The sequence below is a fragment of the Cyrtonyx montezumae genome, unplaced genomic scaffold (assembly GCF_038088225.1).
Source record: "Cyrtonyx montezumae isolate F1298 unplaced genomic scaffold, pur_monq_1.0 scaffold_10, whole genome shotgun sequence".
Classification (NCBI taxonomy): Eukaryota; Metazoa; Chordata; class Aves; order Galliformes; family Odontophoridae; genus Cyrtonyx; species Cyrtonyx montezumae.
The window spans coordinates 8,934,145-8,959,420 of record NW_027071826.1 but is presented as its reverse complement, the minus strand read 5'-3'; the positions used below and the strand labels follow the sequence as shown (position 1 = coordinate 8,959,420).

The following is a 25,276-nucleotide window of genomic DNA, read 5'->3' as shown; positions in this document are numbered from 1 at the left end:
GTGAGATTTCTCAAACGTCTCTGACATAAAATGAAAGCCTTCTTTTCTAGATGTCCTCTGCCTTTTTATTTCCATATGATCAAAGGTTCTGTTCTTGCATTCATGATGGAAATTGTTAATTGAAGACATGAAAGCATGCCAGATGAAAATTAGGGTTGAACTGTGTGCTGCAGTGAGCATAACCTGTAACAGTTCCTTATATGTGTGTGCTTGTTAGAAGTGTATATTTACAGATTTTGCTTACATTGAATTGTAGTTCATTTATATATGATGTTAGAGAGTATGCATTTTAAAAAATGGTATTTATGCATTTCAGGTAATATTTCTCTGGTTAGAAATGGGAAATATGTAACTAGTGTTCTGCTCATCGGGTTTTGGTGACTTGATTTCTTACACCATGCTAGATTTTGTGTTCCATACAGATACGCGTGCTCCAGATATGAATTTCACGTTCACAGAAATGCAGTGAAGTTAAATTGTGGTAAAACTGAATGTACTACTTCTTTAGATTATCTGTGTTTTCAGACAATAGCTGATGACAAAATAAACTGGCATGTGGGTCTTCTGGCAAAAGCAAGTATGATTTTTCAAGTCACATTGCAGAAAGTCATAACAGAGAAGGTGATTTGAGCGTATATAAGGAGAGTGAGCAGAATTCTTTTTATGTAATACTGCAAAGTAAGCACATCCTCAGCTGTTGTCATGAAGAGCTGCATGTGTGGATGCTTGTTTCTTTGTGTAGTTCCCGGTACACTTCAAGATATTAGTATCTTCCTACATTCTCTATTTTCATTGTTGGATATTTTTCTGGTGATACTGAAATAGGATCAAGTGATCTGTCTTCTGTTTGTAGTTCGATGTTGTACTTGATTGTCACTTCATTAGCAGGACATGCAATCATAAAAATACTGAGTTTCTAGTCTTTGCATTCTGTAGAGGCATTTACGAACATGCAGAAATCTTACTAGCCTTAATGTGGTGTGTGAGCTATTGATGAAGTAGCACAGTGAATCGTTTCTCATGACGATTGTGTTATACAAAACATTTTTCCAGCATTTAACAGCTGTTGCACCTTCATCAAAACAGTTGTCTAGATAAATCAAATGAATGTCTATATGCAATTCTGCAGTAACAACATTTTAAGGGGCAGTTATTAATTTCAAAATTGAGATTGTTGTTTTCCAAGGACAAGAAAAACTAAGAATTTGGTTTTTTTACCATAACTGATCTCTCAGCCTTTATAGAGGGTCAGTTACTGTTTCTTCAAGCTTTGTTCTGTGGATATTTGTAATAAATAAATAGTGGCATCTATCATATTGTAATGTATTCTTTCATACACCAGCTCCTATATTTGCTTCTGCACAAACCAGAATCCTAAAGACAGCCTGATTATTTGGTGCTCGTTAGAAATTCTTCTGCCGTGTATGTATAGATTTTTAATTTGTTGTTTGACTCATGGATTGATGTTAGTCCTAAATCTGGAAATAGAAACCGGAAACTTTGAAACATTGTTCAAAGCCAGGTCTTAAAACTTCATGGAAGCTGTGCAAAAATATCATTATGAATGTGCATTTCAAATCCTATGTTTCAATTTCAAGAAAAGCTCTACAAGTGCATACTTGCAGAGAATCTCTTTTATTTTTACCTTTTGGTTAACTATTGTATTCTTCCTTTTCAGAATGTATGAAAACATGTCCACAATGGTGTATCTAAAGGAAGAGAAGTTGGAGAAGCTCACTCAAGATGAAATCATTGCCAAAACTAAGCAAGTGATTAATGGACTAGAGGCACTGAAGAATGAACACAATTCAATTTTACAGAGCTTACTTGAAACATTGAAATGTTTGAAGAAAGATGATGAAACTAATCTGGTTGAAGAAAAATCAAACATGATTCGAAAGTCACTGGAGATGCTGGAGCTCGGCCTTAGTGAAGCACAGGTAGAACTCAAGTAGAAGTAAAGCATTTCAGATTTTGACTGATTTTTAGTGTATTAAAAAAATAGTGAAAGACCATTGTTTGACTTCCGATTGGAAATCTAAAGTAAACGTAATCAGTTTGGATGGGTGTGTGTTTGCCTTACTGAATATGAGCATTATGCTGAGTCATGGAAGTTGTTATTTTATGTTAAGGAAGCAGACTGCTGTGATTAATAGAGGCTGTCTTACTGTATTATGGAACTAATTAAACATTCTGTTTCAAGGCCCTGAAGCCCATAACTAAGCTCTTCTTTACTTCAGTGAGGTGGCTGCTATTTTCTATTAGTTTTCCATGGCATTAGTCAGGTAGTGAGCTGCTCAAACAAGAACCAAGCATCAGCATTTTAACTCTGAAATACAGCATGTGGAGGTCATGCACAAATGAGTTTGCTTAGGGTTAGGAGACTGATCTTTCAGGTCTGCTGTGGTCTTAATTTCCTGTTCTTATTCCTTTAATTCTGAGATTCTTTATACAAGCTTACAGTGCTCTTGGGGTTTAAGAGTCTCTAATATTTATTGAACACCTTAACAAACCAAAACTGAATTGGAATGTATTTTAAAGGTTGTGAATTTAGTATAGAATTTGAGCAACTTTCATTTATGCCCTACAGAAAGGGACCCTGAGCTAACTTTTATAAACTATCATAATGAAGGAAGGTATCATCTGCAGAAGGTGAGTGAGAAGATGCGTGTCTAGCTTTGAATCTATGAACAAATGATGCAGGTTTTAAGTAATAAAACACTTCAGTGTTGAATACAGGACTGCATTCTGAAGAAGGTATGCCATGTGATACTTTCTGCCTTTTAGGTAATGATGGCCTTGTCAAATCACTTAAATGCAGTGGAATCAGAGAAGCAAAAACTGCGTGCTCAGGTTCGTCGTCTGTGCCAGGAAAATCAGTGGCTACGGGATGAACTGGCCAATACACAACAGAAGCTACAGAAAAGTGAGCAATCTGTGGCTCAACTGGAGGAAGAAAAGAAGCATCTAGAATTCATGAATCAGTTAAAAAAATATGATGATGATATTTCACCATCAGTAAGTAGCTGTGTGGTAAAAATCAGCTCACATTTACGTTTGTGCAGTAGTCTGCCTAGTTAGCAAAAAATGGCAGATGGAAGTTTTTTATTTGTTGCTAATATAAATATGTCATTGAAGTACTTGCTTTATGCTAGTGTCATGTAATTTACATTCGTAGAGTAGGAGAGTAAATGTTTTACTGCCTGTAGATAATAAAAAAAAAGATGAAAAATCCATAAAATAGTTAGTGTCGTGCTAGCTTAAAAATTATAAACCAAACTTGAGACCAAAACTGTCCTTCTGTATGCTCAACAGTTAAAAATAAGTGAGCAATGCAAACTATTATGGATACTAAGAACAGAGGGGCTTGAATTATTTAGACTGCAGGAAAATACTTTGTTTATGCCTCGTGAAAGCAGTATGCGTACTCTATAGCTTATATCTTTTACACTAGTATAGGATCCCCTTTCTTGACCTTCTGCCATACGTTGTGGTCATATGCACATTTTCAGTCATCATTATCCAATCTATTTTGTTAGATATTCTTAGATTTGGAGAGCAAATGGGCACAATTTTAATTTACAGTAGTAAATGAACCACTTCTGCTAGACAGTGCTGTAGGGAAAGGTCTCCTTTTGTGTGTTCAGACCTACTCAGCTGTATCTTACCATTATTTGTAACCAATCATCTCAGCAACATGATGGGTGAAGGTGTATGTGTTTATTCTTGCTCAACCAAATCCTTTTTAACATAGTGCAAGTTGATCACATTTGTTCAGAATCTTTCAGTGTTGTTTCATGAGTTGATCTTGTGCTTGAATACTGCCAGTGAAGTGCATTTAATAAACTTTAGGGAGAAGAGTAGAGACAGGAGGAGGGAATATTCTGACTTCTCTGTTCTAAAAGTTTAACAATAATCTGTAGGTGGCTTAAATAACACCACTACTTGAAATCTGATTGACATGTAGGAACAAGGAGTACAAAGCACTTTATGGTTTCACTAAGCATGTGGGCAGTCTCTGTTGTTACCCTTTTGTCAATTGTGTGTACCCAAAGTAAACTTGGAATAAGCACATTTTAAAGTGGATCTCAGGTGGGAAGCTTATGGTCTCATCAATCTGCTAGTTTCTGCAGAGCACCCTCTTAGTAACCATTGGGTCTTAACACCAGCAGCAGCAGTTACCTTTTCTTCTGTAGAAAAATGTGTTGGACAGAGGGCCAGAAAAAATGAATGCACAGCTGGGTTTTCTTCTTACAGAGGTTAAAATTTCTGAGAGCTTCAATTATATTTATATATACTGTAGGCTTCACGTATGTGAAACAGGATGGGAGGATAATCTATTTCTGGTTGCTAGTTCAAATTTATTCTCCTTCAGGAGATGAATCTCCTTTTCACTTGCTCATCTACAACTGCATGTATAACTTCTAAGTACAACAGACAAGTGTGTATTCAGTAGGGCTCGCTCTTCTGTGGATACTTTTCTGTAGGCATAGTGTTTCTGTAAAAGTAGCAAATGTGTTCTTAGGAGCTTAATTTGAAACTGAAATCTAGGAGACCTGATTTCTATTCCTGGATCTCCTGAAGGTGTCCCATATTGTTTTAGGACAGAGTGTGTAAATACACTTGAACGTGAGACCTTCATTACACTTCTACAAGAAGCATTATTGGCAATTCCAAAGTTGTGGATGTGGAGAATTCCTTCAACATTGTGGATTAAATTGACTTTATGCTTTAGATTTAGTTGTGTAACAATTCGTTTGGGCTTGGGGTTTTTCTGTAGGAGGATAAAGATACAGATTCCACCAAAGAGCCTTTGGATGACTTATTTCCCAATGATGAAGATGACCAAGGACAGGGAAGTAAGTATATTTCAATATGTGGCTTTACTGCATCTCTGTAATGTGGAAGCTAAGGATGCTTATCAGGAAAATGAATCCATGCATGTGGTTGTCTGCAGCAGAGTGAAGTGGTGAATGCCTCTTGCCCTGCTAGAGTAATAAAACAAGAAAACCAGTTGTGATAATTGTTGTGTGTTGTGTGCCTAGATTTTTAGAGAGTTCACTAGCTGTTGCAAAATGCTTGGAACTAACTTCAGTACAAAATTGGTCCCACAGTCTTTTCTGTGGGCCTCAGAATGGCAAAAATTGTTCAAGGTGACAGAGGTATGTTCGTTGAAACACTGAAGCTTTTTGGTTGCCTGCCCAGATGGTAATTCTGTTAATGACCTTTTAAATGATCTGATCTAACATTTTGGGGCATGAAGTCTTTCTCATTCAGTCTTTTGTCCTTTGCTAAAATTGTCTTTGTTAGCTCATTACTCATTCTAGAGGTATTGTCTTCAAGTCAGAGGGACTGAAGAATAGGTATGAAATGTGAATTAGAGGTTGAAAGAAGCCATTGTTAGATCAGCCTTACTCATTGAAATAGTTTGCTTTTCTTACAGATATAAAGCTGATATTATACAACATATTGGTAGCATAAATGGAGTGTGCTAGTGGTATAATGATTCTTAGTTGATAAATGACAGGAAAAAAGATGTCTGAAGGGCCCTACCTTGCTAATTGACAGAGTTTTGACTTTCCATTTTGGGCACACATAAGATTACCATGCTATCAAGCATGGAGTATATGAGCAACAGCAATGGAGGGAAGATTTGCAGAGATTATGGAAGGTTAGTGTCGATCACAGATGTCGTTCTGAGCTTATCTGGCCTTATCTAAAGCTTTAGATTAGGGAAGTTGAGTGGCAAGACTGTCTGTATACCTGTGTAGTCCATCTACCTTTTTACTACTTTTGTTTACGCAGAAGGCTGCTGTTCTGATAATTTCCTTGACCTCCAGGAAAAAAGTACTCACATGCTTCAGTGGTTTGGCAGGCAGTGATTGTGGATGTAGGTTTGTAATTGTAAGATGATTCCACTGACATAGAAAGCTCCTACTTGCTGTGAGAGTGTTTCCTTTAATAGAGAGAAGAAAGTCAGTGTCACGGCAGGAACCCTTGTCTGTGCATCTAGAATTTAATAAAAATGAATAAGAGATTAAATCTCTCAGGCAAAAAGAAAAGGAGTAGTTTGGAGGAGTGGGAGGGTTGCAATAACCAGAAGCTAGTAGGTACTGGAAAACAAGTGGCTGAAAGTTAGTAAGTAAAACCAAAACGTTGGCACTGGTTTTGACTTGGTGCCTTCTCTGGTATAGTTCTACTTGTGGCCGCCGAGGTGTTGTAATCCTTTTTGTGCCAACCTTAGGTATTTCTTGGGGAAATGAGTGAAAATGAAAGTATGCTTAGAGAAAGATAATAAAGGAAAAAGAACAAATAATTTGACCCGTTCTGCCAGTACTTTGTTATCTGCATTAATGTTCCCTTTCCATAGGGAAAGGTTAATATTTCTGATTGCAAAATCGTGCTATAGTCTTGAGAACTGCTAATGGTTTGCTGAGCTTTAGTATGACGTAGTTTTCTATTTTCTCCATTTGTTTATTAACTAGACCTTCTGAGCTAATAAAACTGTAAAATAATACTAGTGCAGCACCTTTGTTTATAAAGCATGGACAGAATGTGAAGAATTAAGTACGTTCTGATACAAATGCTTTGTACTGAAGAAATGGAATTCAGCAAGTCTTCTGTGCGTCACTGAGCAGTAATGTTAAGTGTTTTCGAGTTATATTAATCTTTTTAAACAAATTAAAATGTTGTGGATTTCTTCCAGTTCAACAGCAGCATAGCAGTGCAGCAGCTGCTGCCCAACAAGGTGGCTATGAAATTCCAGCAAGACTAAGGACCCTTCATAATCTTGTTATTCAGTACGCTTCCCAAGGTAGATATGAGGTTGCTGTACCTCTTTGTAAACAAGCTCTTGAAGATCTGGAGAAGACTTCAGGTCACGATCATCCTGATGTTGCCACTATGTTGAACATACTTGCTTTGGTGTACAGGTTTGTATAGAGACATAAGTAAATGTCAGTTAAACACGTAGATGACATTTGGCTTTAGCCTAACAGCGTTCAGGCCAGCACTTTTGCTGTCTTATTATTTTCCATTGCCTGTTTTTTAAAACCCTCAAGAGGGTCCAGAAAAAATGTACATCTACACATACTAAAATTTAAGCAAGTTGCTGCATTTTTGCCTATGCCTTTGTCTTGAGAGCCAAAGCATTTTTGAAACCTAGCACCTTCCTTATTTGATATGCTGAAGGAGCATGTCTTAGTAATGTCTTAGTATCCCAGGTCATCTAGAGGTATAAATGGGGCAACACAGTCAGAATTGTACCTGCCAGTCCTCAGCCCTCTAGCTGCTTTATTTATGAGCTTTGTGTTTTCGCTTTGCACTTCCTAACCATATTCTCAGCTAATCCACTGTTAGGGTGCCATCTTTAGTTCAATACTGAAGCCAGCTTCATTTTTATGACATCTGTTCTGAATCTTCAGTATTAATTGTGACTTTTTAAAATTTAGAGACCAGAACAAATACAAAGACGCAGCAAATCTCCTGAATGATGCCTTGGCGATCCGTGAAAAGACTTTGGGCAAGGATCATCCAGCGGTCTGTATACAAGCAATACTATGGTTTTAGTTTTTGTTGTTTTTTCTTTTTATGAATTCTTTTTTTTTTTTCAACTCATTCTGATATTAAACTCAACAGGAAAGTTTTAAGACCTGGCTTATCTCTAAACAGCACAGGTAGGAGGCCACACTGTAACGTTCTTCATTTTCTTTTAAATGTGAGCATTATATTTGATGCTGTTTCACCACAAATGACCTGCATATACTTGATTTTTGGATCAGATTGCATGAATCTTATATGGGAAATGAACTTATAAAGAAAACTGTTAATTTGCTTACTGGAATCACTATTGATTGAGTGAACTCAGATTGAAGGTGTGCTTCTGATTTGTTTTGCTGCTGCTTTTAAATGAAGCATAAATCAAACTTCTGTACCCAGTGCTGAAAATCAGTAGGGTATCTCTCATCGTGCCACTTATTTGGAAGCAAGGCAGGCCTGAGTATAAATTTGCTGGTTAACTTTCTGAATGATATTTGGTAATTTCTTCATTTGAAATATTGAATATGAAAATTTGAAAATGTCAGTGCATTGCAGGTACAATAATTTGACAGTTATTTGTATCAGCAAATTGAAGTAATTAATACTTCTCTCTGTTGGCAGGTGGCAGCAACTCTAAACAATCTTGCAGTACTTTATGGTAAACGTGGAAAGTACAAAGAAGCTGAACCTTTGTGCAAGCGAGCTCTGGAAATCAGAGAGAAGGTACAGTTGAAGAAACAAACAAAAAACAAACAAAGAAAACAGTGAAATGTTTACAAGTTTTTCATTTGTAAAATGAAAAACAAACAAACAAACCCATACACTTATTGAATAGGCTTCTTAGTGGGCATGAGTAAATGTCCTTAGGTTTGTTTTATGTTTTGATTGGGTAGATCTGCCAGGCCAATCGCAGTAGTTAGCAATGTCTGAAATACAAAACGAAGTTAAATTCCTACAGTGTTGCAGCATTCTGTGCATGTTCTAAATTCTGTATATTGTAATAAACTTTACCTTGTACTTTCCCCTTTTGATTAAGTGATCTTTGATTTGGCAAGTGCACTAGAATTAAACAGGAAACTTAAAACTTTTAAATTGATTTTTCTAGGAGTATGTGGATATTTATCTTAGTCCATGTGACTGGATGTCTGCATCTTCAGGCTTATCTGGATAATATGCTGCTTTTAACATAATTATATGGTTTAAAATAGACCTGTTGCAAGTTTTTCTACAGCCTTCTGAATTCATAATATCATTGAGTAATTTTCATATCCTTCTCTTGCAAAGTTCCCTTTTATCATCTTCACGTTGAAATTTCTGAGGAGTCAATACCAACGGGATATTTCTAAATGATACGTTTCTAAACCCTGATACAATTAAAGGAAAATGATTTAATGACATATTTCTTTTTCAGGTCCTGGGGAAAGATCACCCCGATGTTGCCAAACAGTTAAATAACTTGGCTTTATTATGCCAGAACCAGGGTAAATATGAGGAGGTGGAATATTACTATCAGAGAGCACTGGAAATTTACCAAACTAAGCTGGGACCAGATGATCCAAATGTTGCAAAAACGAAGAATAACCTGGTAAGGCTTTTAGAAGTAATCTGCGAAAAGTAAGATTCTCTCATGAGTTGAATGTATTCAGTACATGATTCAAAATGTATTTGTTTGAGAAATAATACAGTAAATTAAATAAAAGTGTTGTTGTCTTTTGGGGTGTTTTGTTTTTAGGCATCCTGCTATCTAAAACAGGGCAAATTTAAGCAAGCGGAAACTTTGTACAAAGAGATTCTCACTCGTGCTCATGAACGGGAGTTTGGCTCTGTAGATGGTAAGAAACACAGTCCTTAGACTTCAAAGTATGTTTAATTTTTGTAGTAGTTAAAAAAGAGAATGTCAGATTGTTGATTTATCCTGATTAGAGTTGCTGTTGTCTTGAAGCAGGTTTGAGACTAGAGATAATAGGTGCATTAAAGTACTGTAAAATTCACCATAAGAAAGAGTTCAGTGGATACAACAGTAGCATTTAATTCAAAATGAAAGTTTCTTCAGTGAGGGAGCCTTGGTTAGGTTTCTATCCTATGCATTGTATTTCTGGCATAATTTACTTTGTGCACAACAGAAACTAATTTTAGTATTTTTATAGATGCTGAAAATGTCACTTTCCAGTCAGTGGACCAAATTCATAAGAACATAATGAATATACTGATGAGTCATTCACTATCATATTTAAAGAATTGGAAAAATATTCTTAAATTTACACTAAATTTTTATTGCTTCCATGACAGGAGCATACGTGCCACTTAGTAGCTGTCAAAATAATCCATATGGTAAAAGAAACAAATGCATGCTTACAGCACATAACTACATACACAGTGAATTGATGGCAGTGCATACAGACCTCTAAGCTTCTCAGAAGCAACTGTTCCCAAGTTCAGATCAGGAAAAAAAGACAGAATTGTGAAACAATAGAAAAAAATGTTATATTCATCTGGTGCTTCTTTCTGTGGTTCTTAGCCTTATTTCAGAAGGGTTAAAATATTGCAGTGAACAATTGGTAGCTTTGCACTTCTATAAAATATTTTCTTCTGTTTCATTAGATGAAAATAAGCCTATCTGGATGCATGCAGAAGAGAGGGAAGAGTGCAAAGTAAGGCCACTGTCATAAACCACTTTTGGAGCTTTTATTATTTTAGTCAAAAATGAGTTATTTTTCTTTAACGTTACTTTTGTTTTTAGGGAAAGCAAAAAGATGGCACATCTTTTGGAGAATATGGTGGCTGGTACAAAGCTTGCAAAGTTGATAGGTGAGTATTTCCTTTGTTGGACAGACTACATGGCGACAGACAGTGTCCAGATCCAGACAGTATCCAGTGTCAGACTGAAGCATGTTTTAAAATGAAAACAAATGAGCAACTTGCTTAGGGCAAAAAAACCCTACAGTATTAGATATTTGGGCCAAAGGCTGGCTTCCAGGAACACAGATGGTAGCAGTTTGCAATCCTGAGGCTGCTTTTAATGTAGGCTTATGAGATGTAGTGTGGGTCACCTTTCTTTTTGTACTTTCGGTTGGCGTACATATTCTCCCTGCCCCACCAAAACCTGTAGGGAAGGTCAGAGGTGAAAAGAAAACTGTGCAGATACCTGGGCCTTGAGTTTCTGTCCGTCACAACAAGGCCAAGTTAAAACAGCTACACTTATGCAACTGAAGGTAGTTATTAAGTAAAAGCTGATCATTAATTTGGAATTGGACTAGGTGATCTCCAGGGGTCCCTTCCAACCCCTATGGTACTGTGAGTCTGTTCTGTGACTAATGCATGCTACAGAAACAGTCACTTTATGCCCATGTAAGCACATCATCTGGATGCTTCAGGGTTACTCAGTTGGACACATTAGAACTGAGATAAATTTTTGTCTCTTGAGATGCATCTGAGAAATGTTTCCATTTTCTCATGGGTAGATTCAGAGACTAGTCACTAACATTCTGGTTCAAGGATGCTGACTAATGATAGCATGAGATGTTAATGCAGTTTGAAGGAACATAACAGATTTTTCATGTATGTGCAGTAATGTATATTTCAGGACACTAAGTAATTACAGAAAGATTATATTTTATTAATTCATTTTTTCTTAGTTTGTGAATTGAGGAGAATCTAATGTGTATGTATGTGTTTTTTATTAGTCCAACAGTAACGACTACGTTAAAGAACCTCGGGGCACTTTACAGACGACAAGGCAAATTTGAAGCTGCTGAAACATTAGAAGAGGCAGCGATGAGATCTCGTAAGCAGGCAAGTATGCAAATTCTCCTTAATGTCATCTCTACATTATGGTCATGCAGATTTTCAACTTTGGTGCCTATCCTCTATTTAGAATATATAAACATATAGCAATTTGCTGTCTGCTGTCCAGAGCCCAGTGTCCCTCTTGCATTTCAACTGCTTGACTCAAATTTATCAGTTGCTGTTTCTGTTAGTTTTGCAAACTGATGGGGTGGATGTTAGATTTGAGGGATACTGCTGAATTTCTTTCAGTACTGTCTCTGCCCTCTAGTCTGTTGTTAAAGTAATTTTTTTTTCACAACCTTAGTTGGGGAGAGTGCTTTTGGTTTTTCCTTTCCTTTTGGGGGTTGTTATGTGATGTCTTCTACGGAAGTACTGAAGGCTGGACAAGCAATGAAGGCTTGTCCATCAGTGTTAAGATGGAAAACAAAAATTAAGAAAATCTTAATGAATAAAAAAGTTACTTGTAAAGTTCCATTTTAATTTTGTTTTTGTGGAATAGTAAATAAGACTTGTATTTTTCATAAGTGTGTTTTTATGCTGCCATCTAAAATTCGGAACTCAAATTCTTAGTCAAGTAAACTTAGATATCTTGTTTGATTATCTATTTTTTTTATTTAATTGCTTACACTCATTAGTAGTTGCATTTTGAATAATGTCCCTCATTGTTTGGTGAGTTGCACAAGCTGACTTCTGGAGAAGTGATAGAGCAAGTAAAACTCATGCTTTTCTAGCAAGTTGAGCAATAGTTCTCTGATACAAGGTGAAGTAAGTTCACCAACAAAACTCACTGATGGAAGACTAGCAAACGCTTGCCAAGTAAGTGGAATGAAACTGGTAAAGAGGAATGTATGAACAAACATGGGAGAAAAGTTCTTCAGCAGAGGAAATTCAAAGGTGAAGAGGAATAATCAATAGAGTCATCCTCAGTAAAATGAAGTTTGCTATATATATTTGAAGGTTCATTTTTGGTGTGTTTGTCATTGAAATATCTTTTGAAAGTAAAAAATGAATGTGCAGTGCATCTTAATATTTGGCTGGTAATATTACTGTTGTCATGATGTTTTAATGTTAATGGATGCGAAGGGAAGTGAGCATAATATTATAGTAGTAAGACTGGAAAAAATGACTCGTATATAATATGTTTTTGGTTTTTTTTAAACTTTAAAGTTATTTTTTGTGGTAAAACCTAGAATTGATTATTTGGGAATTAAGGATGGGCTTCCATGAGAGCAGGATTCTCCTCTTTTAGAGTCTCTGTTCGATCAACCCACTTCCAACTTGTCCAAACCATTGGAAAAACTGTTCCTGGTCTCAGTTGTCCATTTGAGCCTGCTGCTGTTTCTTTTCTAAGCGTTTTTCAGGTATTCATTGGTGTGTAATATTCCATCTACCATGATACACTCTGAAATATCTCATTGTAGACAGCTCTAGATTTGGACACGTAGGAAATCCTACTGTCATCCTATCAGCATTTAACACTGCTTTTTTATTTTAGATCTGTTAAAGGACAGATGGGGTTAGTGTATTTACCTTTCTGAGCTAAAAGCAGAGGTACTTTTTTTCCACACATGTGGAAAAAGATCAGTTCTTCATGGTTCTGTTCTCCCTCATGCATGTTTAATTTGCAGTAACAGTGTAAAAGATAGAGTAGGTGGGATTTCTGTCTGGTTTTAGTGTTCTTTTCACACTGTGCTGGACTTCATGGATTTGCCCTGGAAGATGCTCTGCTTCATTTGTTGCTAATGCTGCAAAGTAAAAACTGTGGAATTATTTTCTTACTTGTGAAGTGTTCATCTTGGTTAATATCTTCCTGACAACAAATATTATTTATGATGTGGGGTAGGTTTATTACAAGGAAGGATGAACCTGAACGTGATTTGAGCTTTGTTTTTATTCCTGTTCCTTTCTTAAAGGCTTTTGCCTTTACTTTTAATGCAAGATTTTCATAGAAGGTATTAGTTAAAGATATTTAAAAGATTATCTGGTAATTGATTGGATTCTTGAACAACAGGTAAACATTTTATTGACTATCTATCTAGTTTGTTCTGCCTGCTTTAAGCTTAAATTGTATTCTATTTTTCTATGGGGTAAATTCTATTTCTGTACTGTGTAGTAAGTCAATATTTTAAATAAAACAAAGCGTGTATAGGGATTAGGTGTTCAGAGCCCTGCAATGCTCTTTCCAGAGGTAGAATGAATACTATGCCATTTGATGGAAGAGACTGAGAAATGTATTGACTGTTCATGGTCTGTAAGTTCTTAAATATTAATCTGGTGGCCAAATGGCTTCAGGTAAGTGACATTAATGCCAGGAAGTTTTGACAAATGACAGAAAGGAGGAAAAGAATGGCAAGTCACTGAATGCCCAGCCTAACAGATGGGCTGTCCACTTTGTGCTGTGTTGATGCTTGCAGTAAAGGATGGTTAATCTTGATTGTCCTTTGAAAGCAAAAACATGATGAATTGCCATGCTTGGGTTCTTCATTTGTGCAGTTATTGTGTAAGTTTTGGATGACTACAGCTTATCGTAAAATTTCTTGTTTCATCCAATTCTCAGGGTCTTGACAATGTTCATAAACAGAGAGTTGCTGAAGTGCTCAATGACCCTGAGAGCATAGAAAAAAGGCGAAGCCGAGAAAGTCTCAATGTTGATGTGGTAAAGTACGAGAGTGGTCCCGATGGAGGCGAGGAAGTGAGTATGAGCGTAGAATGGAATGGGGTAAGTACAGTACACAGTTTAAGAAAATAGCCTAGATGAATTACCTCCATAACAAATACAGCTATCCATTCACCAGCCAATTGAGTTGTAATTGGTCCATGGTTAATTGATTTCATTTTGTGATCGTCCAGAATTGATTAAGAAATAAAGAATGACACCTTCTTTTTCATAAGATAACGTAAAAAAGTGTTTTGAAATTTTTAAGTATCCATTCCATTGTGGTCTTGAATGGTGTGACGTTTCTCTAAGAATCCCAAGCAGTTGTATTTAACACTGAGATGTTTTAATGCTGATTGAGTGTCCTGGTTATGGTCTGACGTTTAATTACTTTTCAGTGGTTTCTTTTCACTGGTAGAAACATTCTGACAATTAACTTTTGCTTTTACTTTTGTCCTGTCGTATTTTCCTATATTCTATATATTCATTTAAGAGTACTGCATCTGTTGGAATAAAAAAAAAACCACCACAAACATTTGCTGTGGAGATGGATTAAGCATTAGAGGCCTTAAAGTAAATTGATTAGCCTAATATTAAAATAATATCAATCTCTACCTTACACAACTTGATAGAAGAAACAGCCTAACTTTACAAGCTGTTGCACAATCTGCCTTAAAATGCAGTGCCATCTCAAAAGCCTGACAATAATTTCACATTTCTTAACCAAAATATTAATACTGCAGTTCCACACTGAAATGTGATCGGAGCCAGGGCTCGTTCTTGTTTCCCATGTATTGGCCTCACTGTGCAACACGGAGTGTCACAAAGTCAAACCACAAGTATGATACATTCACATATGGCATGATTTTACCATTGTTTTGTCTTTTTCCAAGTCAGTGCAACCTTCCAGTCAATAGAGCTGATTTATGAAACTGTTTGCTTCTGTCACCAGCCTTCCCATGTTTATTCCCTGTTAGCAATAGGATATCTATTGCTTTGATAACTAACTCCCAACTTTAGTTCTGCTCTGTTAGTTAATAAAGGTGATGTGCTTGTGTGCTTTTGCTTTGTGAGAGGGGAAGTAGCCTACTTTGTAATACTGTGTCTTCTGAAGTTTCATTTCTCTTACAGTAGCAATCTATCTTTGTTTGTTCATTTAAAGCCACATGTTAAAAAGCTTACAGGTCCAAAGAAACCTTGATAAAACATTCTGGTTCAGTTTTGAAGGAGAACGTACTTTCTGTCTTCTGGCTTTTGTCTCAATCTTGTTTTCTTGGCATTGGTGTTCTCAGTGCCAAGACAGTCAATCAGCATCTATTGCAAATAATACTGCATCATTAATAAACCCCAAGTAAGGTTGGATAACTTTTTTCTCCTTTTTTAACTCTTAATTTTGCCCATTCATTGCTAGAACTGTGTACTGTACTCCTCCCTTAATTCCTGCTGCACTTTGCATGACTATAAGTTCTAAAGGGATAAAACTTTTCTGTTATTGACATTAATTAAACGAGCATGCAGATTTTGGATTGAAAGAGCCTTCTGGTAAAACAACAGACAGTATTTCTAGGTCAATATTTGAATGAAACTCAGTGACAATGTCTTTTATCTGAAAAATTAAATTTTGACCTCTCAAGGCAAACTTCTCATTTTTAAGTGTGTTGAAGTGGCGCTGCTTTATTGTGATCTTCATTTTTTAGTTTTTTTTTCCTCTTAAGATTTACCGTATGTTTTACATAAAGTGGGCAACTCCCTCTACCCTGCTAGTTTCTATCTCAGTGCTGTTCTTCCCTGTATATATATGGTGTAGTTTTATTTACCCTCGTGTGTTTCCTCCAGACAAAACATTCTGTTTCACAAGGTATGATAGTATATTTTTATCAGGCAGATAAGAGCTTCAAGTAAGGCCTGCCTTTTCCATCTAAATTCTTCTGAGGCGTTCAAGCTGAGTCATGCTCTTGGCTGTCAGAGAGAATAGATGGAGTGTGTAGAGCATCAAACTTCCATGAACACTTTTTGTTGGAAGAGCATATTGTGTTTAAGTGACTTCCATATGTAATGTAATTTCAAGTAAGTACTGTATGTACTGAATGCTTTATTTTAACATAACAAATTCATGCAAAAAGAACTGAGATGTCTGGTTATATAAATCTGCTTTGAACAATTAAAACAAATGTGCCAAGTGAGGTTGTGCAGTGTACGTTTACATGTTATTACAGAGTCCAAGTTAACAGAAGATACTTAAAAATTCAGTGACATACTTTTTCTTAAATTAGAAAGTAGAAATCTGGAAAATTACTCTTAAAATAATTTAAGATTTACTTTTCTACCTCAAGATTCTGACCCCTGAGTATATTTGCATCTTCTTTTGTCTGTCACTTTCTTAAGAAGAAAATAACGTTGTGCCCTCGAGCATGACTTTTAAGAGAAAGCTAGTGAGTACATGTGACTGCAGCATTTGTAAATTGAATTTGCAGCCAGCTGGAGAACAGCTCAAAGTCTTCATGGCACAAAAGAGATTAAGGTCACATTTTCAGTGGGAGGAAATATCTTGTGTTATCCTAACCCATGAATTTTGAAAAGACAGGCATTTGAGAACCCAAGTCCACCTCAAGGTGTGAAATGAAAGCAGTACATTTTTCTACCATGTATTAGCTGAAAGGTGGCAAAGACTGGCAATTAAGCTTTGCCACAGAAATTAATATCTCTGTGAGTTTTTGTTGTTTTTGTTTACACTGCATTTAGGATTTTTTTAGCCTAAACTCCTGATTTGAAGGTGTTGTATTAGTCCTGCAGAAAATGTTTAACTTCAAAGCTCGATGCTTTTATTTCAGATCTGATGTACCCAAAAGTTTGCATATTCTGAATGTGCTAGTTAGAATAACAAGTTAGCTCCTGTACCTACCAAATTTGTCTTGCCTTTATCTGACTCATTATGACCACTCCAGAATCGTTCATTTAAGAATGTAGGGGTAATTACTTTTTCCATTGATCCAATACTTCTAACTGGGATTTTTGACTTAGATTCACTCAGCCTTGCCAAACAGAATTGTATTAGTAAGACAGTGAGAAATGGATGCAATTCAGAATGAACCACAGGTGTTGTTTGGTAGACTGGCATCTTCTGATCACTTTGTAGCAGGGTGTCTGGCCATTTCCAGGAGTCACTGTAATTACTGCGTTGTTCTTGTTACTGTTTGTGAGACTGAATTGACAACTCAGGTGGATTCTGATTTCTTAAAAGAGTGAACAGAGTTTTGTCTGGAGGTTGGGGAAAAACCTTTCTTTGCGTTTTGTCTGAGGAAAATTCCTGACAGAAGTTAAAGCTGAAATGAATGCACCTTGCTCTGTTGCGTTCTGTTTTTTTTTTTAGTTTCTTTTTTTCTTTTTTTGCATTCATCTGCTAAAAAGATCCTTTATTTGTTTACAAAACGAAATGCTTAAAGCTATCTCTTCTTAAAGATGGTTTGTATTTTGTACCAGTTCTAGCTTAAAGAAGCATGGCATCATTCATGCTCATTTATACGTTACGTATCAGTGACATAGACCAAGCTGTAAATACACATCTATGCTCTGGTAATTGCAAGGGCCTGCACTCTGTACTTGAATGCAGACTGAGTATTTACTCTGTTTAAAAATGTGTTTTGATCGTGACCTAGAAATACTGTAAGCATAACTGTACAAAATTGAAAACTGTTGAATTTTTCCCAACAGTTTCATTCAGTTTTTCTCTCTCCGTTTCTGACAGGCCTAGATGCCTTTTGTGATTCTTATACTGTTTCCTGCATGAAGGGCGTGCACCATCTTCAAGCTTTAACTTCTCTCTTCAGTACTGACTGCTGTGTTTTAGCAAACCCCCTAAGGTTCTTGTCAGAGCTACACTTCCCTGTAAACTGGCCATTCCTTCAGTGCTGGTGTCTTTTTGGTTTTCTATTTCTGTACACGTGTAGCTTTGCCAGATATGTATCTAGTCATACAAAATGTTATTACAACCATTTGCTGTGTAATACATTAGTAAAGAATTAACAATGAACTTTATAAGTAGCTGTTCACTATGGAAATAAGGTAGTTAAAAGTATCACACAAGATGTTATTGAAATGGCATGATGGCGATCTATACAGGAGGAAAAAAAAAACCCAAACCCTTAAAAGTAAGGCATGTTCTCCAAGTGCTTTAAAATGTATTTAGAGACCTATTAATGGTTAACATCAATATGGAACTCTGGATGTCTTCACTTATGAGTATTCTAAAGTAGCGTTGCTGTTTAGTCTCTGTGTGAAATTTTGGCAAATATGCTTTTCTCTACTAATCTTGGTGTTCAGTGATTTGTGTATTTGTCTTTCTAACTTCTAATAAACTCACTCCAACTCAGGTGCCTGTCTTTGTCTGCTTAATAGCACTTTGCTTTCTTCTACAACTCTTCCTCTCATAATCACGTAGGGTATCTCTGAAGTAGGAAGTGGTCACTTCTAATCTCACTAAACTGTTTTGTTTTTTTTTTTAAGAGTAAAATGTTTAAAAATAAAAGTTGTGCTTGGCTGGAAGCTTTGGATGAGCACAGCAGTGTAAAACATGAATGCAATGTTTAGCAAACGCATCTGGACGTGTTTTACATTTGCCTTGGTGAGAGTTGAACTGTTGCACAGGAAATTAACCATAAATGTCTCTGATCAGAAATATGTTGTTGGGTGATGTTAGGATTAATTGAACACGTTTGCCAATGATGTAGATGTTTAGAAAAAAAAAATAAAACAGTTTTTTTCCTAGACTGGAATGCTTATGCCTGGGGCTTGTACTCTGTGGAACACAATGTGCTCATACGAAATGGTACCGTGGTGATGGTGAATGGTTTGGCACACTGTGGTGTTGTTTTTTTTCCCCCAATTATTTTGAATCATCACTTGAGCATGTCTTCACGTTTCAGAAATCTTTGGTACAGTTTGATGGAAGGAACCATTTCGGATTGGTAAACTTGTTGCTCTGTAGTTTTCTGTACTTGGGTAATTGTACCACGTCAGTATTTATAGCAATAAGCATTTTGTAACCAGGTTTGGGGGAGGGCCATAGACTCTTGCAGTTTCACATCTGTTCAATTTTTTTCAGGATGGCACTGGATCTTTAAAACGCAGTGGTTCCTTTAGCAAACTCCGTGCTTCCATTAGACGCAGCAGCGAGAAGCTGGTTAGAAAGCTGAAGGGAGGAAGTTCACGAGACAGTGAGCCCAAGAATCCAGGGTAATTATCTCTTCTTAGCTGTGCCCTTGTTCTGTGCCCCTGCTGTAGCCAAGCGCAGTACCTAGGACTATATTTTCCCCTCTGCTTAGCTAACTGCATGTCATGTAGAATAATGTCATAAATGAAAAGCAAAATCTTTTCTTACCCGTATAATTGAAGTTCTTTAACATCTGAGGAATTATATTTGCTTCTGAGAGTCAACTCAGTTTTTAAGTGTCTTCTCTCCTCTTTACTGCTTTAGCCACTTGAATCAAAAAGCCTTTTAAAATTATTTGTTAATGTTAATAAACCACAAAAATCTCCTTTTCACATGGTGAGAAAGGATGATAAGTGTTAACAAAGGATGCTAAAGCTAGAATACAGTAAGCTATCAATCCTGTAGCTTAATTTATTGATACATTGCTCTGCACAGAAATGAGTTACTGACTTGAGCCCTTCTCAGTTCATTCTTCTGGGAAAGCACACGTTTCAGAGCAGAGAACATCTGAAAAACTTGAACCTCTGTGCATCCCATGAGCGTTTTAACCAAAGCGAAGTCAATGGCATTAAGGCTTGTAAAACTCTCTTTGTTACAAATCCAAATCCTTAATCATGCTGTGTGCATTTCTAATAAACACATAACAAACACTCATAATCTTCCAGCTGCTGCAGACACACTGAAATGTTAAAAATGTACTACTCCCATTTTTATAATAAATAAATGCTTTCGGTTTTCCCTTGCTCTGGAAAACTGAAACTCAGTTGATGGAAAATTCTTTGCCAATGTGAATTTTAACTGTTTTAAAACAGTTGAATTAGAGAGCTTGGATTCACTTCTGGTAAAGTGACAGGCTGTCTGAGTGTAAAGTAGGTGATGATGATCATATCTGAGACAGTGATCTGCAGGCAGATTCTCAACGTGTTTTGTTAGTGCCCCCAGTGAAGTTTTCCCTTACTGTTTATGTGGCTTTAAAACATTGTATACAGCTGCAGTGTGCACAAAGATTTATGATTATTCATCAGGCTTTTTAATTCTCTTCCTCACATATCTGCTTGAACTTCAGCCTGATCTGGTTTTCCACATCTGTAACTGACGTTTCACTCTGAGCTGTTTGAAGCTGAATCAAATTCCAAGATCCAAACTCCCTTTCTATTTACTGATGCATGATTGAGAACTGCCTCTGCGATGATAGGTTGGGAATAAACTGTGGAGAACACGTAATTAGGAGGGAAAGGTACACAAATACGAAATGGGTCAGGGAAACATGCAAAGGCAAAATGGAAAAGAATTAAAGGAATTTCCTTTTTTTTTCCTACTCACACGTGTTATTAAAAATAGCTAAGATTCCTGGTATTAAACACCAGCGTTGCAGATCATGAAGCGTAGATTTACGTACTGATACTGTAGGAGGATATTTTAATCTCTTTTCTGAAGAGACTTGAAGTTGAATTAAATGCACTTTCTCCGAGCTTAATAAAAGGGATATTAAGTTTTTATAATGCCAACCATTTTGTCTTCTAATTATACACTAAATATTGCAATACTGACATTGCATACGTAAAAGTCACTTTTGCCAAGTCAGCCACTCTAGGTGGAAGGTACAGGTGCCTCCCTTCTTAGCAGCAAATATAGAGGGAATGCTGCTAGTGTCTCTGGAGGTTAGAGTCATACAATCACCGAGGTTGGAAGAGACCTCCAAGATCATCCAGTCTGACTGTCCACTTTCCACTGGTACTTCCACTAAACCATGTCCCTTAGCTCCAATGTGAAGTTTATTTACACCTGCTGTTTGTGCTGTGCTTCTCTATGTGGTAATTGGCAGTGCTAGTCTGATTCTAAATGAGAAATGTTTGTCATGCTCCAAGACAAATACATGAATACCACAGCATGAAAGAAAGACTTTTCATCTTGCTACTTGATACAGAAAGAAAATAAAGTGGAAAATGTAACAGGGAAATATTGTCAAAAAGCCTTGTGCGTTATTTAAAGGTAGGAAACAGCAGATTTCCTAAGGACTGTTCACTGAGACAAACAGTATCAGAAGCATAGTATCAATTTTTTTATTGTATTTTGGATTCAATTCAAGAGGGGTTTTTGCTCTATCAGTATGTGTTTCAGCAAGGACCTAAAATGGCTCCAGTGGAATTATTTCTTTCCCTGGCAAGCTTCCCATAAACCTTTATGCTCTTTTTCACAAGGATTTTGTGTGGTATTTGTTATATTAACTGGCTTTGACTTCTGTTTGTAACAGTTGTGGATGTTTCCTTGAGGAAAAGCGCATACATGCATGAGTCTTTGCTTTGGTGTTGCTAACACTCATGTCAAACATTATACATTGTGTGCACTCTAGCTTTTGAATTGCTAGGGAAAAAAACCCACAGTGGGTCTGTGTCATGCAGCATCTGTTCCCTGTGTTCGTCTGTGTTTTGGTTCATTATTCTGCTTAGCCTTTGCTTTATGTAAGCATTTAAACCACGTGCTTCACTTTGACTGTTGGTAGTCTTCAGGGGAAAGGCAGTCTGGTTGGGTCTGATGTGAAGCGTACGGATAAAGCTCTCCACGTGATTGGAAGGGCTGGGAGGCTTTGCCAGGCCCTTAGTAAGGTGCAGGACAACTGCTTCATTCTGCTGTGAGGAGTTCACCAGCACGTATTCAGACCCTCTCATTTAGAAACTTTTAACTCACTGAAGAGCCAGTCAGAAATCAAGGCAAACCTGGGGTGTTCAGAGCACTGCTCAAACAGTCTGTGTTTGAGGACATTGGACTTCATGTTGTTGGTCACTGTGAAGCTTGAAACTAATCTGGAATTTCATTACACACGCTTTGAAATGCATTTGTTAAATGCTGCCTACGATTGAGAAATGTAGATACATCATAGCATGGTTTGGGTTGGAAGGGACCTTTAAGATCACCTAGTTCCAACCCCTCACCATAGGTGTACCTCCCACTAGAGCAGGATGCTCAGAGCCCCATCCAGCCTGGCCTTGGATGCTTCCAGGGAAGGGGCATCCACAGCCTCACTGAGCACATGATGAATCCTCACCTTGAGCAGCAGATTTTGCTGTCGATGCAGTGACATTTTGGCTCGTGTACAGCTGATTTCATTGTTGTTTTTCCCTCACCTGTTGCTTTCAGTACAGCACTGTAGGGCTGCCCCTGCTGCTGAAAGTATTGCAAAGTCAGCACGACCTGAGTTAGCAGCAGCAGCAGCCATCTCATTCTCCTTTACTTTGAAATGCATAGAATAAAATGTTTGAAAACATTTTTGAGATAATAGATTCTGGACATTGATATAGACAAGGCAGAAGGTACTGAATTAATGTCTGGTTCAGCTTTTCTAAGTTAGATGCCGCCTACGTGACAATCTATTTGTTTCACCATTTTCTCCTTAACTGTCAGAATGTTTGGCTTTTCTAACAAGCTGCCTCAATATGAAAATGAGGATTAATTAATTAAAAATTAATGCTAAGAGAGTGTATTAATTTGATGCGCTTTTAAAAAATTGAGGGTTTATTTTGAATTGCCATTAAATCCACTGCCTGAAGTGTTTAAGCTCCGAGGAGCTTGTAATTGATTTTGTATGTAATTTAGAACTGAATATAGTATTTTAATCATATAATTATCTTAAAGGGTGTTCCTCAGATCACTTTGGGGGCTTTGTTAAAACTCCCTTGACTGCGCATTGGTCGTTGTTATACTTGTGTTTTTAGAGCTGTTAGTGTTCAGCTATTCTGATGGGTTTATCCTTGCATGTTCACTGTCCTGGTTGCAGCATGAAGCGTGCCAGTTCTCTGAATGTTCTTAACATGGGTGGCAAGGCTGCTGAAGATCACTTTCAAGTAAGAAGCCCTACAATATTCTTACCAAAATAGATGATATTAGTAGGGTTTGGGATAAAATGATTATGTAAATAATGTAACAGCCAACTCCTGTTGACTGGCAAGATCCTCCTCAAGTTAGATATTGAAAGCATGGGCGTAACACATCATTCAGTTGCACTTTGTGAGCTCTATTTAATTTTAAGTGCTCAAGTCTCAAGTAAAAGTGTTGGTTTTCCTGCTACCAAGCAGTCTCTGGGTTTGTCTAGCTATTAAAATGCATATGAAAGTTCCAGAATATTATGGTATTTAAATACTTAAACAAAAAAAGAAAACACCCAAACCCAAGAACACGTAAAGCTCATGTTCTAAGTGGTTTTTCTTCAGCATCTTTATGGAGAAGGTCCTAACCTCTGTACGTGTTCTCCTTAAACGTGATCTCAGTTATGTCTGAGGTTGGAGAGGAGCAGTCTCTAAAAGTTTGTCCCATCTGTGTTATGCTTCTGCTCAAACAAAAGCTGAACTGCTTATGGTGCGCCCGACTGCCGCTTCCACTTGCTGTTTTTCCTAATAAGCCGTTGTTTCCTATATTGTCAACTAAGCTAGCGGTGCTCTATGTCCTAAACAGTGTTGTGCATTTCACTAACACCATCACTGTGACTAATTTTAGGGAGGTGTAATTGCTTCAGTACTAATGAAACCATACACGAGGATGTTCCTTGCTATTTGTCCTAAAGGAGCAAGAAAGCCCAAACTACGACTCCAGGCTGCTGTTGAGTGGTGTACAGGTTTCGGTGCTATCTCCAGTGAAAGTACTACAGAGGTTTCTGTGGTGTGAGATGTTTGCAAGTCCCTGTGTAGTGTGAACCTCAGCCAAAAACAAATCCATCGGGATAAAGCGTAATTCTTTGTAGCAGCAGTGCTAAGTGTTCCAGCTGTCACAGCCTGGCTGCCACGAAGCTGAATTCGCAGTATTTAACTGGTGCTACTTCTGGAAGGGTTGTTTGTGTGCCCTGCAAGATGCAGACGAGCTATCAACTTGTGAGCTTTTCTAGTTCACCCACAGCAGACTCTTGTGGTGGCTCCCACAGATGGGTACTCCTGGTAGGACCTGGGTTAGGGTTTCAGAGGGTGCACTGAGCTCAGCAGATCCGTGCAGCCGCAGTAGTTGAAGGCTGGGGAAACAGATGCTCATTAGAGTATACAAGTCCCACAGCACAGCGGTACAAAGTCACTGCTCCTTAGTTCCTTGTGGTTCTTTTCCTGTTAGTAATTTTAGTTGCTTTAACTGTCTGGACATCTGCATAATTTGTTTTTTTTGTGTGTTTTTCCCCCCTTTACACAGGAACGAAATAATTGTCTGACAGACTCGAGAGCTCTGAGTGTCAGTCAAACTGATTTGGCGCATTGAGATTCTTGGACAGAAGCTAGCTAATGTTCCTTTGTGAATAAAGAAGCACTGAGATCTTCACAGCTTTGGTTCCTCATCATTATGTACAGGAACACCTAGTTCTTAGATTTTTCTTTTGGTTTTACAACGGACTGCTGTTGTTGTTTTTCTAAATAGGGGTAATTTAAAACACGGCATTAGTGGGTATTTTCTTCTACAGGAAAACTATATAGGAATATATTGCTCATTGCACTGCTCCCATTCGTGTTACTTATGTTGATTTCTTTAGGAGGTCTGAGCAAACCAGCAGCCAAACAACTGCAAAAATGCAAACATATTTAAAGCATACCAAAATGCAAAGATGTTTGAAAATGAGAGTGAAATGAAGTGAGTAGTAGAAAATCCACACAGTGCTGTAGAAAAGAAGTTGTGTGCATTACTGTATCCATTCCAACTGAGCATGCTGTACTGCTGGGGCTCTCTGTTGCCCTGCTGGTTATTTCAATGTTAAAGGCCTTAGCTAGCAAAGCAGCACTGAAACACGGATTGCTTAACCACTAGATTGAGCTAGTACACTTCTAAGAGATGAGTGGGGCTACGTTACACGTCGTGTGAATGGGAATTCCTGTGCCCGTAACTGAGATACCCACTGATCAGAGTTGTAGGGCACAATAATGGATGGATGGGACAGTTGGGGCTGATGAGGACGAGTGGAAAATGCTTTGAGCTTTGTCTCGTGTGGTGGAAGGATACTGAAGTTCTGGACTGCATCTGTCCCACAGCAGCTGCTGTTGCTCCTGAGGAAAGGCCGTGCCTCAGGTTGGCTTCCTTGCCTGTCCACTGGGATTCGGTCCCTGTTCTGCTGGAACCAAGGA

General features: G+C 37.5%; 2 protein-coding genes across 2 annotated transcripts in view; one reads left to right on the top strand and one right to left on the bottom strand.

The window, feature by feature from the left end:
* The window catches only part of XRCC3 (X-ray repair cross complementing 3), a 421,446-nt gene that overhangs the window by 385,337 nt on the left and 10,833 nt on the right, over nt 1-25,276 (bottom strand). The window lies entirely within an intron of this gene.
* KLC1 (kinesin light chain 1) lies at nt 1,679-25,256 on the top strand. The gene is made up of 15 exons (XM_065750452.1): nt 1,679-1,940; nt 2,788-3,018; nt 4,781-4,859; nt 6,707-6,932; nt 7,452-7,539; nt 8,161-8,262; nt 8,951-9,124; nt 9,272-9,371; nt 10,141-10,190; nt 10,280-10,347; nt 11,223-11,331; nt 13,883-14,044; nt 19,083-19,213; nt 22,966-23,032; nt 24,357-25,256. Exons 1-15 carry the CDS (start codon nt 1,680-1,682, stop codon nt 24,420-24,422), a joined length of 1,914 nt encoding a protein of 637 aa, XP_065606524.1. The 5' UTR covers nt 1,679; the 3' UTR covers nt 24,423-25,256.

Bases quoted from the DNA above. Each gene is read 5' to 3' on its own strand.
- KLC1 (XM_065750452.1), top strand. From the start codon at position 1,680: ATGTATGAAAACATGTCCACAATGGTGTATCTAAAGGAAGAGAAGTTG. The intron at 6,933-7,451 runs GTTTGTATAGAG...TTTAAAATTTAG, and splicing joins ATACTTGCTTTGGTGTACAG to AGACCAGAACAAATACAAAG. The intron at 9,372-10,140 runs GTAAGAAACACA...CTGTTTCATTAG, and splicing joins GGAGTTTGGCTCTGTAGATG to ATGAAAATAAGCCTATCTGG.